Source organism: Coregonus clupeaformis, chromosome 19 (assembly GCF_020615455.1).
Source record: "Coregonus clupeaformis isolate EN_2021a chromosome 19, ASM2061545v1, whole genome shotgun sequence".
NCBI classification, from domain to species: domain Eukaryota; kingdom Metazoa; phylum Chordata; class Actinopteri; order Salmoniformes; family Salmonidae; genus Coregonus; species Coregonus clupeaformis.
The window spans coordinates 44,356,929-44,376,090 of record NC_059210.1 but is presented as its reverse complement, the minus strand read 5'-3'; the positions used below and the strand labels follow the sequence as shown (position 1 = coordinate 44,376,090).

The 19,162-nt window shown below is 43.1% G+C and overlaps 1 protein-coding gene across 1 annotated transcript; it reads right to left on the bottom strand.

The window, feature by feature from the left end:
- Positions 1 to 10,713: 10,713 nt before the first annotated feature.
- LOC121531354 (proline-rich transmembrane protein 4-like) lies at positions 10,714 to 17,785 on the bottom strand. Its single transcript, XM_041836590.2, has 3 exons — positions 17,593 to 17,785; positions 15,011 to 16,043; positions 10,714 to 12,878 (listed from the first exon to the last, which is right to left on the bottom strand). Exons 2-3 carry the CDS (start codon positions 15,912 to 15,914, stop codon positions 10,714 to 10,716), a joined length of 3,069 nt encoding a protein of 1,022 aa, XP_041692524.2. The 5' UTR covers positions 15,915 to 16,043; positions 17,593 to 17,785.
- Between the last annotated feature and the right edge of the window lie 1,377 nt (positions 17,786 to 19,162).

The window sequence follows — 19,162 nt, the reverse complement described above, 5'->3', positions numbered from 1 at the left end:
GAAATACTATAAAAGTCAGAGATTATGGGAAATCGAACGAGAGATAGCTGAGCTTGCTCTTTTGGCACAAGCTGCGTTTCGTAGAGAGTGCGTTTTTAGAGACAGTTGGGACTTTTTTGCAGAAAGTACAGATTGGCTCATCAGATATCGTTTCCCAAAACCAATCTTATTGGATTTTCATTTAAGACCTACTTTAGAAAAGCAAACACATGCCATTCCGGTGCACATGCAAGTGCTATCCACCCTCGTGTTTTTGGCAACGGGAACTTTTCAGTGGGAGCTTGCCGATTGGAATCTCACAGCCCTCAATGAGCCTATGTTTTGGATGCAATCATCAGCTAAACGACCAGTCCATACACCATCACACATCAGGTTGAAGTCAATAGGGGTTTCTTTGCCATCAGCGTTCCCAAATATGAACGGAGCAACAGATGGCACCCACATCCCCATAAAAGCACCATCCCAAAACGAGTTCAACTATGCAGCCTCAGCCAGCATGTGAACAGAAAAGGCTTCCACTCATCTGCAGGTGATAGGTTAAGTGATGCGCAAAATAAGTTGCTGAATGTGGTGGCAAGGTGGCCATGTGGAAAGCACGACTCATTCATTCTGCAGAACAGCAATGGCCTATACGCCTACAGGAGGGAGCTGTTGAGGATGGATGGCATATTGGTGAGTAGCTACTCATTTTAAGTATATTTGCCATTGCTAAAGCAACTTCAACTGTACTAATGGTACTCTTTGTAGCTATGTTTACATTTTTACAGGTAAAACCACAGCTGAGCGAGTCAAGTAAAACATTTTGATTGTACTCAATCTCTGACACAAGGCAACTCTATTTCAGTCTCGGAAAAATATTTTATTTTCGTAGCTTTTTTTGTTTGCCCGTTGTAGGCTATATTTCATGGTACAGAGTTGTATATTCCCCACAGGCATAAAAGGGATTATTTGGACCATATGTGACCCACCACCTTGATTCGGTTTTAGTAGAAACATTTGATTATTTATTTTTTTACATTGGATTAAAGTAGAGACTCAGAGCTACAAAATGGTATATCAGCCATACACTGCAGTTGAGGAACAATGGGAAAGTAATTCTGCTTTGAAAGTTGATAAACTTGTAACCCCACTTTTGAGAAAATTACCCTTGAATGTTTTGGTACATGATACACCTACTGGAGAGCTCTTTGTCTACACCTGTTCCGCATCGTTCTCACCCTCTTAAGCCTTAGCCCCACCCACATCTTTACAATAAGGAAAACCTAAAGGTAAAAATACACTTTATCTAGTCTTTGGCCTATATCCTAATCTGACTTTGAAAGTGTCCAGATACAAATATTTTATAATTATTAGATGATGCTTACCCAGACACTTGTCTACATTGATGGTTCATGTGAAAGAAATGCTATAACCACCCCCCAACCACATCTAGCTAAGTGGATGGGTCACTATTGTCTAGACATGTACACATGTTCATGAAATACAATATATGGCCATAATCAACCCCAGACACACCTGGCTAACTTGATGGGTCATGTAATCATTCTCTTGCGAAGTGGAGTATTTTGTTTAGACATGTAGCTACCTAGCTAAACAATTAACCATAATCCCAACCCATAGCTACAGTACAAACAGATTGTCATAGCTTGCCACTATGCATGAAATGCTAGAGTATGAATCTGCAGGTAGCTAAAGCTAACCAACTAGGTTCAATGCTAGCTAGCTAGCTAACATTAGGCTATAACTAGCAATGCAAATGGATTTCTGAGATCCTAATAATATTACTACACAGATCATACACGTAATTCAGCTAGCTAACAGTACGCTTTAACTTGCAATGAAAACGACTTTCTGACTAATTAGAAACGTATAATATCTGAAAATGTAGCTAGAGTCTTACCCGTATACATGGATGAACACTTTACGGCAGCGTGTCTTTTCCGTTTGGTTTGTAGCTAGCTACAGCTCGTTTGGCCCGTTGTTGTGTCAAGTCACTGCGGTTCACATTGACCTTGTGCAGAAAAGTAGTCCATCATAACCTTTTCCCACTGATCTTTGTCGATAGCGCCTGCTAAATTCTGGGCAGCAATGTTGTTGAGAGCAGTAGCAACACTTTTACAGATCTCTATGGCTAACATTTCAAAAAAGCCGCATTAGCAAGGATTATCTACACATAGTGAGCAGCTCATGTTATAGACAGAAGCGTGCTACATGGCAGACCAATCCGAACTCATCTCTCGGCATGTCCAGCCCATCCATTGTCTCAGCCAATCATGGCTAGCACGAAGGTTTCTGTCTTTTTCTGTGGCTAAACCAACTAGGCTCGTAATTTAAATGATGTATTCATATTTACAAATGGAATACAAGTTTGTTAATAAGGCACATGAAAGTTCACATGTTCCAGAAGGCATTTCTGCCAAAAAACGCATTTTGATAAAAAAAAAGTAGTGACGTGCGACATACGAAACGGGTCACATATATGGTTAATTAGGGACGTTTCTAAATGCAAATAGCCAAGGTCGTGCACGAGCACTGAGGCTGAGAACAATTGGTATTTATCAATGGTTATCTCCTACCGGTGTGCATTTGACGCTCGTAGGATTGTTTGAAAAATCACACTTTTCTATCCATACGAACATTCTGAAATCCCTTCGTAAGTAGTATTTTAGAATAGTTTCTACACAATATTGATAAATGAGGCCCCAGGACTCGTACTTGACTAGGACCCAAGTCACGATTTTCATGACTTATGACTCGACTCCGACTCGACCAGTGGGGACTCGGACTTGGACTCGGACTTGGACTCGATCAGTAGTGACTTTGTTGTCAGAACATCTCTTTGTTGCATAATTTAACATACTAGCTACAACAGCAAATGTTAGAGTGCTGTATTATGTAGATATCCTTACAATGTAACAGAATTTAGATTTTTAAATGGTTGGACCGCAGCTTTTAGCACTACCAAGGGACTCTTGACTCGAATATAAAGTAGTAGGACATGAACACTTGGGACTCGACTCTGACTCAAGGTTTAGTGTCTTGACTACATCACTGGTCTATACTGTGGATATTGCTGTAATCAGGCTCTCACTGGATTCTCATCAGTTTGGAATCAAACAAAACAGTAGATAACCACATCCTGTTTTGTCTTTGTGTAAAGTTTTGTGATGTGTTTTCTGATGACAGGATGATTGTACAGTGACTTTGGCCTAGTCTTTAGTTTATAATTTCATTCTGTAGACTGTTAATAATATGATGTATTTGTAAATATATACTGTAGTACTTGAGTGTATTTGAGAAAAGGAATATATATGTAGGCCACAATATAATACTGTGAATACTGTGTAATATACTGAGGGCTGGATTCTTGAATACAGATTAAGCCTAGTCATGGACTTAAAAGCATGCTCAATGGAGAATGTGTGTCCTGGAAACCACCAATGGATGTCTTTCTAGAAGTCCCATGTAGCTCAGTTGGTAGAGCATGGCGTTTGCAACGCCAGGGTTGTGGGTTCGTTTCCCACGGGGGACCAGTATGGAAGAAAAAAAAAGTAAGTTGCTCTGGATAAGAGCGTCTGCTAAATGACTAAAATGTAAATGTAATTATCTTGTTTACCAGGCTGAATGTACTGCTACTACAGATGTAGGATCTTAATTTGATCACTATTTTTGTTGCTGAGTATTTTCCTACACAGCAGGAAATGCAAACTTGTATTGTATTTGAGTTTTAAAAAGGTTTCTAAAGTTTGTAATTTCCAGTTGAACATTTCAGACTTGATTTGCCCCAACCAAAAATCTATCAACCCCTACATAAATGTCCATTAATTATAATCCACATCAGTGGAGGCTGCTGAGGGGAGGAATGGCATCAAACACATGGAAACCATGTTTGATGTATTTGATACCATTCCACACCTATTCCGCTCCAGCCATTACCACAAGCCCGTTCTCCCCAATTAAGGTGCCACCAACCTCCAGTGATCCACTTAATAATTCAAAATGTCTGTTGCTGCAGGATTATATTCCTGCTGTAGCAAACTGGCTCAAATGAAGATCCTACATCTGTACCTGGTGGCAGTGAGTGAAGAAATATGTTTATCCATCTTCCATTTCCTTAATTTTCTTCCTGTAGAAGACCTGCAGCTAGTTTATAACAGTAGATCACTATCAGTTGAGTTAGTGAACCACCAGCAATGACAGAACCACTCCGTCTGTTGTGTTAACCTTTGTGTGAAGTGAACCTTGGGTGCTGAAAGTTGCACAAAAGCTGATCAGATGTTTTATTAGTGTTGTTTATTTTGTTATTTCCTGGTGATCTCAATCTCAGGCTTTTAATTCACTCATGCTGTACCATGCTGGTGCATATACCAGAATAAAGAAGAAGTTCACTCATATCTACTGTTCTCCTTATTTGGTGTATGTATGTTGTGGTTGCACTCTTAAAATGGTATGTTGAGTAGGATTATCATGATTAATGAGCTGATTGACATTACATGACATCATTACATCAGTTGCTGCCCATAACATTATCACTAACATTGCGATAGTATATTTTTCCCACACCAATAGAGGACAATTTGGTCTTTGTTTTGCTTGCTTGCTCCCTCGCTCGTTCCTTTTCCCCCTTGCTCCCTTTTTCTTTCTCCTTATTTCACCCCTTTTCTTCTCACTCCATGTGAAAGTCTTATCCCAAGCCTAAGCTGTTTAATAGCAACATAAACCACACTCAAGGCTTACACTACAGATTTACATCTGTGGCTAGCTAGATGAACAGACATTTCATTCATTACTATTTTCAGCTATTGCTGCTTACTACTGAAAACTATGTTGAACGTTCAACACCTAAGTTCAACTGAAACAACTCCATGTGATCGGGCCTGTAGCTCATGACAATGTATAGAGTCGGAGAAGCCGTAAAGGTATACAGTATTACTTATAGTGCATCTGTGTGTTCATACACTAGAATGAATGACTTCTTTTTTCAAATATCAAACTTTATTTGTTGTTTATCATACCTTGTCTATGATACATGTGGTCCTCTGTAGCTCAGCTGGTAGAGCACGGCGCTTGTAACGCCAAGGTAGTGGGTTCGATCCCCGGGACCACCCATACACAAAAAATGTATGCACGCATGACTGTAAGTCGCTTTGGATAAAAGCGTCTGCTAAATGGCATATTATTATTATTATTATTATACATGCCATACAGTAGAACTGTTTTCCATGTAGATTGTATTTACAATAAAACATTTTACACAGCCTTTAATGATGTATGTACAGTATGACATATACTCTTTGTAGAAAAAGGTTTTGAAGTCAGTGTGAATATCAGAGGATGAGCTGGTTTTCAATTAACCTCTTAAGGATCAGACCCTTTTTTTCAATTTTCACCTAAAATGACATACCCAAATCTAAATGCCTGTAGCTCAGGACCTGAAGCAAGAATATGCATATTCTTGATAACATTTGAAAGGAAACACTTTGAAGTTTGTGGAAATGTGAAATTAATGTAGGAGAATATAACACATTAGATCTGGTAAAAGATAATACAAACAAAAAACAGCGGTTTTAATTTTATTTTTTATCATCTTTGAATTGCAAGAGAAAGGCCACAATATAATATTGCAGTTTAGGTGCAATTTAGATTTAGGCCACTAGATGGCAGCAGTTTGTGTGCAAAGTTTCAGATTGATCCAGTGAAGCATTGCAATAATAATAATAATAATAATATGCCATTTAGCAGACGCTTTTATCCAAAGCGACTTACAGTCATGCGTGCATACATTTTTGTGTATGGGTGGTCCCGGGGATCGAATCCACTACCTTGGCGTTACAAGCGCCTTGCTCTACCAGCTGAGCTACAGAGGACCACAATACTGGACTATTTTGTTCAAGTCTGCCCAAATGTGCCGAATTAGTCAATTGATACATTTTCAAGTACATAACTAGAGAACATACAAAAATGATATGGTAATACAAAATGTAAGTTTACACACTCCCAGGAATGTCATACATGATGGATCGTTAGCTTATACACTAACTTTCACACATCTAGATGGCCGGGCAGGATCGGTGTGGAGCCAGAGACAGCAGGGGTTCAAACTGTGGAACCCAGTTTCTACATTTGAATGTAAAAATGGATTTTATCAAACAAAACTATGCTACATTTTATCTCTGGGACCCTTAGGATGACAAATCAGAGCAAGATTACTGAATGTAAGTACATTATTTACCTTCAGAGGTGAATGTATCAAACCAGTTGCCGTGCTAAGTTATTTGTTGTTGTGCACTCTCCTCAAACAATAGCATGGTATTTTTTGACTGTAATAGCTACTGTAAATTGGACAGTGCAGTTAGATTAACAATCATTTAAGCTTTCTGCCCATATAAGACATGTCTATGTCCTGGAAAGTTTGCTGTTACTTACAACAGTCAAGCTAATCACATTAGCGCACGTTAGCTCAACCGTCCCGTATACGGGACACCGATCCCGTAGAGGTTAAATTAATTCCTGTCTGAAAAACGTTCTTAGATCTCTCTGATTGATTTGATAGTGTCATGTTCGTTAACAGACTGGACAGACCAAGGCGCAGCGTGATAAGCATACATGTTTATTAAACGAATTATCACACGACAAAAACAGCAAACGAAACGTGAAGTCCAAGGTAGCACACTAACATACCAAAACACGGAACAAGATCCCACAACTAACTCGTGCCAATAGGCTGCCTAAGTATTGTCCCCAATCAGAGACAACGAGCTACAGCTGCCTCTGATTGGGAACCACCCCGGCCAACATAGATCTACACATACTAGATCTAACATAGACAATCAACATAGCCAAACACAACACAGAAAATACACACCCTGACTCAACAAATACGAGTCCCTTGAGTCAGGGCGTGACAGATAGCTACATTTGGCACTTGGACACTCTAGCACAACTCCTGTTTATATTTGTTATGATGAGTTTCTGGTATTGAGAAGTTCAAGATACAAGAATTTACTTAGACATTCTGTGGAGATTTTATACCAAGTATTTATTGGATCACGAGCTCGTGGGTTCATCTAACAAACGGACATAGCTCTGCCCTTTGTCAGTTGAACTGCCCACACACACAAATCTCACAGCTTTTATACTCTTGGTTATCCTTCCTTTCACATACATCTGGCAACCATCATAGGCACTCCCTTTCTCTGTTGTTATTACCCTTTGCCCCAGGTCATTATATCCTGTCCATCAATCATACTACCATAAACATCACTAATCTCCCTTGACATAAGGAATGTAGACTTCATGGCCCCAAACCAATTATCTCGTAACTCTTCCTCGGTCCTCACAATACTATGCCCTAACATCATAACAATATTGCTGTTGTGACTTAAAACAGATACGCTTCTGTTATAAATGCTTTATAAGAACAAATGTTTTATTTAAATAAAACAGCTATAATTTACAGTATGACAGTGTCTGTTACACTATGTTCACTCTCCCCCAGTAAGTGGCACTAAAGCATGAAGTGATCTTGCATATTTCTATGGTTATCATCAACACTACACTGACATTAGTGTTCAAAGGTCTTCTAATCTATTCTACAGTGGTTGGTTCAGAAAGTTGTTTCATTTAGCACATATTGTAACTCTATAACTGAACTGAAAAATATTCATCCCCCTTGGCGTTTTCCCTATTTTGTTGCATTACAACCTGTAATTTAAGTGGATTTTTAATGGACATAAACAAAATAGTCCAAATTGGTGAAAAAAAAAAAAAACTTGTTTCAAAAGATTCAAAAAAATAAATAATGGTAAAGTGGTGCGTGTATATGTATTCAACCCTTTGCTATGAATCTCCTAAATAAGATCTGGTGCAAATAGATTGGACTATCTGTCCATAGGACCACTTTAAGCCGTACACTCCACAGAGCTGGGCTTTACGGAAGAGTGGCCAGAAAAAAGCCATTGCTTAAAGAAAAAAATAAGCAAACACGTTTGGTGTTCGCCAAAATGCATGTGGGAGACTCCCCAAACATATGGAAGAAGGTACTCTGGTCAGATGAGACAAAAATTGAGCTTTTTGGCCATCAAGGAAAACGCTATGTCTGGCACAAACCCAACACCTCTCATCACCCTGAGAACAACATCCCCATCGTGAAGCATGGTGGTGGCAGCATCATGCTGTGGGGATGTTTTTCATCGGCAGGGACTGGGAAACTGCTCAGAATTGAAGGAATGATGGATGGCACTAAATACAGGGAAATTCTTGAGGGAAACCTGTTTCAGTCTTCCAGAGATTTGAGACTGGGACGGAGGTTCACCTTCCAGCAGGACAATGACCCTAAGCATACTGCTAAAGCAACACTCGCATGGTTTAAGGGGAAACATTTAAATGTCTTGGAATGGCCTAGTCAAAGCCCAGACCTCAATCCAATTAAGAATCTGTGGTATGACTTAAAGATTGCTGTACACCAGTGGAACCCATCCAACTTGAAGGAGCTGGAGCAGTTTTGCCTTGAAGAATGGGAAAAAATCCCAGTGGCTAGATGTGCCAAGTTTATAGAGACATACCCCAAGAGACTTGCAGCTGTAATTGCTGCAAAAGGTGGGGGGGGTTCTGTTTTTTTAGTCTTATTTCTTGTTTGTTTCATAATAAAAAATATTTTGCATCTTCAAAGTGGTAGGCATGTTGTGTAAATCAAATGATACAAACCCCCCAAAAATCTATTTTAATTCCAGGTTGTATGGCTTACTTTCGCAAGCCACTGTATATACAGTTTATAACTAATCAAACATAACTATCTCTTTATTTAGTTCTATATAAGTCTCATTTATATCTATTTTCTACATGTAGAATCCCGGAAAACACGTCTGATGTAGCAGTGAAAAAGCTGCTTGATCTGAATGTTCGAACACTATTTGTAGCTTATCAGTTAAGTCCTTAGATCTCCCTAGAGGTCAATATATAACCTCTGTGCATTATACATGTCATATCCTTATGTCCTTACATAACGGATAAATATCTTGGTTTAGCTCGGCGGACTAACAGTGTCTTGTGGTGCATAGATGACTCATGGTTCAAACCCAGTAGTATCTACAGTTGAAGTCGGAAGTTTACATACACCTTAGCCAAATACATTTAAACTCAGTTTTTCACAATTCCTGACATTTAATCCTAGTAAAAATTCCCTGTCTTAGGTCGGTTAGGATCACCACTTTATTTTAAGAATGTGAAATGTCAGAATAATAGTAGAGAGAATGATTTATTTAAGCTTTTATTTATTTCATCCCAGTGGGTCAGAAGTTTACATACACTCAATTAGCATTTGGTAGCATTGCCTTTAAATTGTTTAACTTTGGTCAAACGTTTTGGGTAGCCTTCCACAAGCTTCCCACAATAAGTTGGGTGAATTTTGGCCCATTCCTCCTGACAGAGTTGGTGTAACTTAGTCAGGTTTGTAGGCCTCCTTGCTCGCACACGCTTTTTCAGTTCTGCCCACACATTTTCTATAGGATTGAGGTCAGGGATTTGTGATGGCCACTCCAATACCTTGACTTTGTTGTCCTTAAGCCATTTTGCCACAACTGTAGAAGTATGCTTGGGGTCATTGTCCATTTGGAAGACCCATTTGCGACCAAGCTTTAACTTCCTGACTGATGTCTTGAGATGTTGCTTCAATATATCCACATAATTTTCCTTCCTCATGATGCCCTCTATTTTGTGAAGTGCACCAGTCCCTCCTGCAGCAAAGCACCCCCACAGCATGATGCTGCCACCTCTGTGCTTCACAGTTGGGATGGTGTTCTTCGACTTGCAAGAACCCCCTTTTTCCTCCAAACATAACGATGGTCATTATGGCCAAACAGTTCTATTTTTGTTACATCAGACCAGAGGACATTTCTCCACAAAGTACGATCTTGTCCCCATGTGCAGTTGTAAACCGTAGTCTGGATTTTTTATTGCGGTTTTGGAGCAGTGGCTTCTTCCTTGCTGAGTGGCCTTTCAGGTTATGTCGATATAGGACTCGTTTTACTGTGGATATAGATACTTTTGTACCTGTTTCCTCCAGCATCTTCACAAGGTCCTTTGCTGTTGTTCTGGGATTGATTTGCACTTTTCGCACCAAAGTACGTTCATCTCTAGGAGACAGAACGCGTCTCCTTCCTGAGCGGTATGATGGCTGCGTGGTCCCATGGTGTTTATACTTGCGTACTATTGTTTGTACAGATGAACATGGTACCTTCAAGCGTTTGGAAATTGCTCCCAAGGATGAACCAGACTTGTGGAGGTCTACAATTATTTTTCTGAGGTCTTGGCTGATTGCTTTTGATTTTCCCTTGATGTCAAGCAAAGAGGCACTGAGTTTGAAGGTAGGCCTTGAAATACTTCCACAGGTACACCTCCAATTGACTCAAATTAGCCTATCAGAAGCTTCTAAAGCCATGACATCATTTTCTAGAATTTCCCAAGCTGTTTAAAGGCACAGTCAACTTAGTGTATGTAAACTTCTGACCCACTGGAATTGTGATACAGTGAATTATAAGTGAAATAATGTCTGTAAACAATTGTTGGAAAAATAACTTGTGTCATGCACAAAGTAGATGTCCTAACCGACTTGCCAAAACTATAATTTGTTAATAAGAAATTTGTGGAGTGGTTGAAAAACTAGTTTAAATGACTCCAACGTAAGTGTATGTAAACTTCCGACTTCAACTGTACCTACAGGTCAATAGTGTCACTGCACACGCTAAGAGCATCGATCTGTCGGCACACGTTGACAAACTCCGCTTGTATGGCCAGATCCTGTTCCAGCAACCTGCTTTCACTCAGGTCCTCTCTGCCCTCCAGCTGCCCCTCCCCCTGGCTGTCCTGCGAGGCGGAGTTGAGGGTGCGGTAGCGTCTGTGGTGGGAGAGGTTGGGGAGCGTCCTGGGCAGGCTGCTCTGGGAGTGGAGCTGCCCTCTGGTGGAGTGGGGATGCGAACGCGCCCCTCCTGCCCCCGGGCTGGAGAACAGACCCTGGGAAGACCCACTCAGGGACTCCTGGCACAGGCAGCTGTGGTTACTACCTCTCCACCAGCGCTCAGGGGGGGAGCTGGGATCACCGTGGCCTGGGAGGATGCACCCTGGCTGGGGAGGCCGTGTAGGAGACATATCCACATCTCCACAGGAAGAGGTCCGGTAGAGGGAGCTGTCGGCTGAGCTGTGTCCAGGTTGTGAGGCACTCTGGCTGAGGTGGGAGCCAGGGGAGTTCAGGGAGAGGCTGGAGGAGGCATGGAGCAGCCTGGGGGGACTAAAGAGACTGTGGGGGAACAGGGTTTCGCTGTACAGGGCCTGGTCTATGCTCCGGGACAGGTCGATTGGAGAGGGGGGGCGCAGGTACATTGTGGAGTCAGTGTCCAGAACTAGACTAGCCTGGGAAGAGCCCTGGGACGCAACCCCAGCTTGAGGCATCCATGGTGGGCTGGGAGGGTCAGGGAGGTGGGGGTGTCTGGAGGTTCTGGTCTGGCCAGGGTGGGTGTTAGGGTTAGGATGCAGGTTCAGTCCGTTTGAGGGGGGGTCCATTAGTGTGTAAAGGGGGAACGCTTCGGACTGGCGCTTACTAATGACATCACACACCACCAGCTTCTCTTCCTGCCCCAGTGACCAGGGGTAGTGAGGGGGGAGGACTGTGGAGAGGGGAAGGGGGTGGCTAGGCCCTCCTGAGGGTGAGGCACAGGGCAGCCGCGCCCAGGACCCCGGACGGGGGTTGGAGTTGGGTTTAGTCCAGGGGGAGGAGTTAGAGTTGGAGCAACAGAAGAGGAGGGGATGAGTGCCGATGATTGAGAGGGACAGACACACCCCCACCTCACAGAGCCTGCAGCCCAGCTGGTAGCCCCACCAAGGCCAGGGCTGAAACCCCGCCCCAGCACTCACCCCTCCAAACCCCATTGCATGTAACATCCCATACATCTGGAGCCCCCCACAGCCTAACAGGCACAGAGACCCTCCCACCCCAGCCCCTGCCGCCCTGCTCCACTCCCCAGCCTCAGCGAATGGGCACCGGGACGGCCGCCTCACCAACACCGGGGAACCTGTTACCTCTCCTTCACCATCACTCAGCCGTTGGACATGCTTGGTGTCTTGTCGTACAAAGCAGTAGAAGAGGAGGAAGGAGCAGGGGAGAAGGAGGCAGAGGAGGATGAACACTCCCTGGGGGAGTAGGAGGAGGACAGGGAGGCTGGGGAAGACATGGAAGAGAGCTATGGAGCCCAGGGAGGCCCCGAAGTGCAACAGCGAGAGGGAGAACAAGAGACAGGGCCGGGGCAGGGCCAAGAGAGGGAGCGAGTTGGAGAGGGAAAAAGGGAGGGAGAGGTGCATGCGAGAGCGGAGGGAGAGGAGGAGGAAGCAGAGGGAGAAGGCAGAGGTGAGGCAGGGTAAGGGTAGCTCAGAAAGTAGGAGAGAGCCCAGAGCAGACAGGCGGTCCTGGTGACTATAAGCATCATACAGCAGAGTGCATGCTCTAGTGCCTCCAGTGGCCAGGAGGAACAGATGCAGCAGGCTGAAGTAGGGGCTTCCCGGGGGGCAGCGCAGGGGCAGGCCTAACAGGCAGAGTACAGATATCAGACCTAATGCAGCGAACACAGATCCCAGACCATAGATGTGGACCTCCCAGGCAAAGCCCCAGGTGGCCAGAGCTGAGTTCCAATCAGAATACAGAGGCACGAAGAGAGGAGGCGTTAGAGACAGAATGGGGCGCTGGGATTTATTTGAGATGATGTCATCAGGGTAAACAGGGCTCCAGGAATGATTTGTGTTGCAGGGCGTGGCCTTGGTGTCCAGGCTGCAGTCGAGGATAGGTGTCTCATTGGTGGCTGACTTAGGCCACACCTCCTCTGGAGATACACCTGTAAAACAGAAACAAAGATGGTTGAAACTGATGCCCTAATCAACCCCTTGCCCCTATCCCCAGATCTGAGGGGTTTCATAGGGTGAAACATCAGCGAGAGCGAGAGAGTAATCCATTACAAAAGTACATGCTTGTAACTGGGAATCTCTAACTGGGTCAGAGAGAGAGAGAGAGAGAGAGAGAGAGAGGGAGAGGGAGGGAGGGAGGGAGGGAGGGAGGGTGAGGGGGAGGGGGGGAGGGAGGTAGAAAGAGCAAGGGAGGGAGAGAGAGACTGTGTGGGCAGATTAGGTAGCATTGACCCCATTGCTGTTCTTATTTGTGTAACTATTTATAAATCGCAGAAACTGGCACACATTACATCATTTATAACATACTATTGTAGGTGCACATACCCATTCCATATGTCTGTCCCCTATGATTACATAACATCTGAATAATGTAGACACTTCTATTCACTATGTGCCTGCCTACTGCCTCTGCATAGAGAAATACAGTATGACTGATCTTAGGGGATAGGAGCTCTGCGACAAGACCTCTGGTCCCTCCTCTTCACATGCATGTGTACGTGTGTTTGTTTGTTTAAAAAAAATTATCTTTATTTTAACAGGGAAGACATATTGAGACTTAGGTCTCTTTTACAAATGCACCCTGTACAATACAACATAAATATACACATTATACCCAACCTATATATATATATATATAGATAGATAGATAGATAGATAGATAGATAGATAGATAGATAGATAGATAGATAGATAGATAGATAGATAGATAGATAGATAGATAGATAGATAGATAGATACACATTAAAATACAAAAACACAGTCATGGGAAGCACAAATAAAACGTCACAAATCACCCAGAAAAACAGTTACATTCCTCCACAAATAAGTGCCTAATCAATACTTTAAATTGCCCGAACGGCACCATAACATCAATATGAAATGTATTTAGAATTTTGTTCCAGCAATACGGTGCATTAAAACAACTAAAAGCAGATTTACCTAGCTCGGTAGAGACCCTCAAGAGTTAACCAATCCTGTGAATGGGTTAGGCAACTCAGGTGTCTATACTTCAACAGCAAGGTTAGTGTGTGTGTGTGTGTGTGTGTGTGTGTGTGTGTGTGAGAGAGAGAGAGAGGTGTGAGACACACAGAGCTAACCCAGTTTTACTACCCTCTACCTATGCTCTCTACCCCTCCCTGGCTGGGGAGCAGCTTCTACAATGTCCCACATACAACCACCAGTCCAGCTATGTTTTGTCATTCACATCTCATTTACTGTTATTCACATGTAATTCATTCACAGTCTCCCTCAGTTTAGCTGTTTAAGAAGACAGGACAGCAAGGGAGGGAGATAGTGTGTCTGTGACAGAGGAGAGAGAGGGAGGTGGTAGATATGAATGGGAGATTAAGTTGGGATTAAGAGAGGGAAGAAGAGAAGGGGGATTGAATGAGTGGGAGAGAAGGAGGAGGAGATGGGAGAATGAGACAGAAGATGGAGAGGCGTGGAGTAAACTGCCCTGTGAATATAAAACAACTGTGTTTGCTAGCAGAATACACACACAAACACACACACAGAGCCGACAAGTCCCATCGCTTTCCAACACACACTTCAACAGAAAACATACTACTACTACTACTACTACTACTACTACTACTATGTACTGCTATAGGGGCGTGTAAACACCAAATACACACTTCCTGATATCAGAGGTAGGATGCTACAGGGGCATGTATACACCAAATACATATTTCCTGATATCAGAGGTAGGTTGCTACAGGGGCATGTATACACCAAATACATACTTCCTGATATCAGATGTAGGATGCTACAGGGGCATGCAAACACCAAACCCACACACTTCCTGATATCAGAGGTAGGATATCATGAAGGGAAAATATATAAGGGGATACTCATCACACTGCCACAGTAAATCAGTTAATTCACCACCAGTGTTTTACAAAATAGAAAAATAGGACAATTCTTTCTGACCAATATCCTATAAATAGTAGGGCAAGACTTCCTATTCCTTCTTACTAACATCCTGAGGGTGTTGTAAAAGCGGACATATAACTGTAAGACGGGAATCGGGGGATGGGGGTTGGATATGAGAAGTTGGTCTTACCTGTGTCTGTTCCTGTATCTGTGAGGTTCTCTGTGAAGTCCTCCAACTCTGAGAAGTCTCCAGTCTCCATCACGGTATCTCCCTCCAGCATGTCTCTTTGTGGGGTGGCTGGTTGGTCCAGAGCTAGCAACCCTTTGTTTGTGGCCAGGGCTATGGGTTGGTCTTGGTCCGGGTCAGTAGTGGAGCCTAGCTGTGCGGTCACTGGGGTTGGTAAGGTAGTGAGTGGATTAAAGCCTAAGGTCTCTGTATAGTCGGAGCTAAAGAGAAGGATGGGTGTTGGTCTACCAATACTATCTCCATTCTGTGGGAGTGACAGAGGTATCTGAGTAGTCCGTCCATCCTGTGAAGGAGTTAGTGGGGATCCAGCCTTCCCCCTGATGTTGCTCTCTGTTAGCTCGTTTTCAGGAGCTCCATCCTGGATACTGTCTGGTGGTCCATCCCTAAATAAGGTCCCAGTTGGAGGTTTGATTTCCATCCATGCAGTGACACTGTCTGCCTCTGTGAATCTGAATGTCTCCAGCCCTGTTTCTTTGGGGACAGTTTTAGGTGACTGCTCAGGGCTTTCCAGCAAATCAGGGTATTCACCGATAATTCCTTGAAACTCGTCTGTGTAGTAATGTTTCTCAGTTTCCTCAGGTTCCAGTGTGGAGCCCCTCAGCCCTGGAAACCAACCGAGAGAGTCGGTCATTCTGGCTCCAGCGTTGAGGCCTACCGGAGCCCAGGAGGGCCCTAAAGGGCTGTGTGAAACCTGTACATCTGTCTGTGTGTCTGTGTGTGGGTGAAGTGGTGCCTCTGTGGCGCCCTCTGTGGCCAGGGAGAAGGCATGCAGATGGAGGAGAGGAGTGAGGGAGAGGAAGAGGAGGAGCAGGAAGAGGAAGAGAGAGATACACATCACAACTGCCATAATGGAGACCCTATAGTATAATCTTCTCTGTGAAGTCACATGATGCAGGTAAACATCGCTGTCCAAATCACATGATTCCCAGCAAACTCCTCTTTCACCTCGACCCCATACACCTAAGAATCAGCTCACCTGCAGAACACAGACAACACACACCTCAAAGTCAGCATACAAAAAACTGGAGCAGTGTCCCTCTCCTCCTCCATTAGAAAAAACATACCCTTCAATGTATGCACGCATACCTCCGTTTGATTTTTCCATGCCTCTCTCTGCCAATGTTCTCAGAAAGTAGCACACCACTCACCATAGATATTCCTAAACACCCAGCTAGCACATTTGGTTCCTTGGAAGTTGTGGGAACCTGCGTCTTTGGTTTCCCATTGGTTTTGGGAACGAAGTCGTACGTTTCCTGACCGGTAAAACTGAACGTTTTTAAAACATGTTCTAGGAAAGTAAATGTTTAGGTTGCCGGGAGGTTCTGATAACATTTTACTATGGTTTCCTGAAAGTTTTCCTGGGAGGTTTTGTTAATGTTCTGAGAACAGAAATTATAGGTTATTTTGAGTTTTTTTAATAACTTCCTTAAAACTTTCACTGAATGTTTCAATAAGACTTTTAATAACACTGCTAGCTTAGGTTAACTGTTTTGAACTCCAAGCACAGATAGGACACATTTGCTTAGGCATTAATAATGCAAACACATTTAGTTTTAATTGTGGCACGGTGTCAGTGAGATTTGAACCTATGATCTTCTGTTCTCTATCCATGGAATTAGTCCATTGCGCCACCAAGATGGAGCTAGCATGCCAAGTCTTTTTTTACTCATACAAAGCTGATCATTTTGGTCTATTCAAACAGACCCCATTTCAAAGGAAACAAGCACTCATTAAGATCAGGTGTGGCCAATTAGTGGGCGCGGCCAACACACCTAACAAGATATAGGATAGAGAGAGCTTTGTTGACGCAGAGGACGGAATGTATAGGTTTTTCAATATAATAATTAAAAAGTTATTTGAATGTTACTAAGGTTTTCTTGTCGTTTTTATGGAACGTTTTCTTAATGTTCTGAGAACATGACTTTAAATTGAACCATGAGGAAACCTGAAGAACATGGTTTCTTAAAGTTATGGAAAAAATCTGAGAACATGACTTAAAATAAAACCATTAGGAAACCTGTTGGAAACGTTATGTTGAGGTATTGAAATTCCAACAGAAGAACGTTGTTTTTTAACGTTCTCTGAACTATTTGAGGACATTCCCATTGTCAAACCAGTAGGAGAACGATCCTAGAACATGACCAAAAAATCTATTAAATGTAACCATGTTTGAACTTTTAGGAAATGTTCTGTTAAAGTAATGAAATACCAAGAAAATAACGTTATTTTGTAAAGTTCCTTAAATGTCCTGAGAATGTTCCAAAGCCAAGCAACTATCCTGCACCATTCCCAGAACATTGTGGGAAGGTTGTATGCAAAATAACCATAGGACAACCCCGCCTTCACCAAGCGCTAAGAAATATATGGTTCTCAGAACGTTATGTGCTAGCTGGGCACACAGCAACACCAACCACTTTGATCTCTTCCTCTTGATCATTGTCTCTCTTCCTTAGCCCTTCACAACCCCTACCTCAATCTATAGCTTCTGGGGAGACACACCACACACACACAGCTGTAGTACTCACTGTGCTGCGTCCCTCTGCTCTCCATCAGATAGACAGGAGAGGACAGGTCCCAGCTCAGCCAGACAACATCTCCCTCTGTCCCACACCACGCTTCTGCTGCTTCCGTTGCTGCTGTAAAGTTCCCTCCGTCTGTCTGTGTGTGTGTTAGACTGAGTTACAGGTTCACTCTCCTCACTCCTCTTCTCAGTATCACTCACACACTCAGTAAGCTCCTTCTCTCTATCCCTCCCTCACTCGTTCAAGGGTGTGTGTGTGTGTGTGTCTCTCTCTCTCTCTCGCTCTCTCTCTCTCTCTCTCTCTATGATGTGTGTCAGGAATGCATGGTTCCCGTGGATACACCTCACTGGGCAAATAATTAATCAGTGTGGTCTGGTCGTATTATGGGATGGGAGCCAGAGGGGGACAAAAAGGGTTGGCGCACACACACACACAGCAGATAAATATGCCAGTGAGAACAAATCGTTAACAGGAGGGTGGTACTGTGCATAGAGTTAACTATCAGATCAATATAGTGTATTGGATGTAATTTGCGGCTGGAGTTGAAACCAGCCCTCTCTGTCATGATTAACATAAAAGCAATAGTCAGTGTGAGAGTGAAGCCAGTACATCACAAATTATAGAACAAACATCACAAGGAATTTGGAACTTCTTTGTGAGCTGAGAATGCACAACTGGTGATTTTGTATTGTAATAGTGTTAGTTTGGCATCTTCCTTCTGTTATCACACCATCTCATTCTCTATCTCTTATATACATACCCACTTCTTGCTCTGTCTTCAATTCTCATTATCTCTCTCCTACTCAACATGTTGTCATCAGACTCTGATAGATATAGTACTTTATCTCCCTGCGGGGTATAGTCCAGGCTCCTGTCCTCATTTCATTCCTCTCTGGATACTTTAAAATAGACACTGATCCACATACTGTACCTTGTTAATCTGTGTACATCTTCAATCTGCACTCTGACTGCCCAGAGTGGAATAGGACTCCACATATGGGCCATTGTGCTGTATCTATATTATAGATCAGCTCTGCTAGTATTCGACTGACTAGGGTTGGATTATGGGTGAGCATAATTGATTACAGCAGTGCATTCACATGGCATGAACCAATACATCTAGCCACTGTCTATTCAGTATCATACATAGATAGAGCAATAACAAAGATGCTTTGGTATACAGTATTCCAATATCTTGAACATACATTGGTACTGACCAAAAATCCATTGGATTTAGAGCAATGATGAATGGATCGTCTTCAGCATCAATATCTCCTCCCTCTTCTGTCTGTTGGTCAGACTGTCAGGCAGGTTTGTGATAAATAAAGCTCTTATTTATCTCTGGCTGTATTAGATACAGTAGAGCACTCTGTCCCTCCCCTACTTACCCCAGGGAAATATAAGACAGGCAGACAGGCAGACAGGCAGACAGGCAGACAGGCAGACAGGCAGACAGGCAGACAGGCAGACAGGCAGACAGGCAGACAGGCAGACAGGCAGACAGACATCCCCCTTATGGAAAAAACACATGAATTTCACATGCGATCACATGTGAAGTGTTCCAAAAACACAT

Excerpts from the sequence above, each read along its gene's own strand:
- LOC121531354 (XM_041836590.2), bottom strand. The coding sequence starts at position 15,914 with ATGGCAGTTGTGATGTGTATCTCTCTCTTCCTCTTCCTGCTCCTCCTC. Across the intron at positions 12,879-15,010 it reads AGATACAGGAACAGACACAG|GTGTATCTCCAGAGGAGGTG; the intron begins GTAAGACCAACT and ends TCTGTTTTACAG.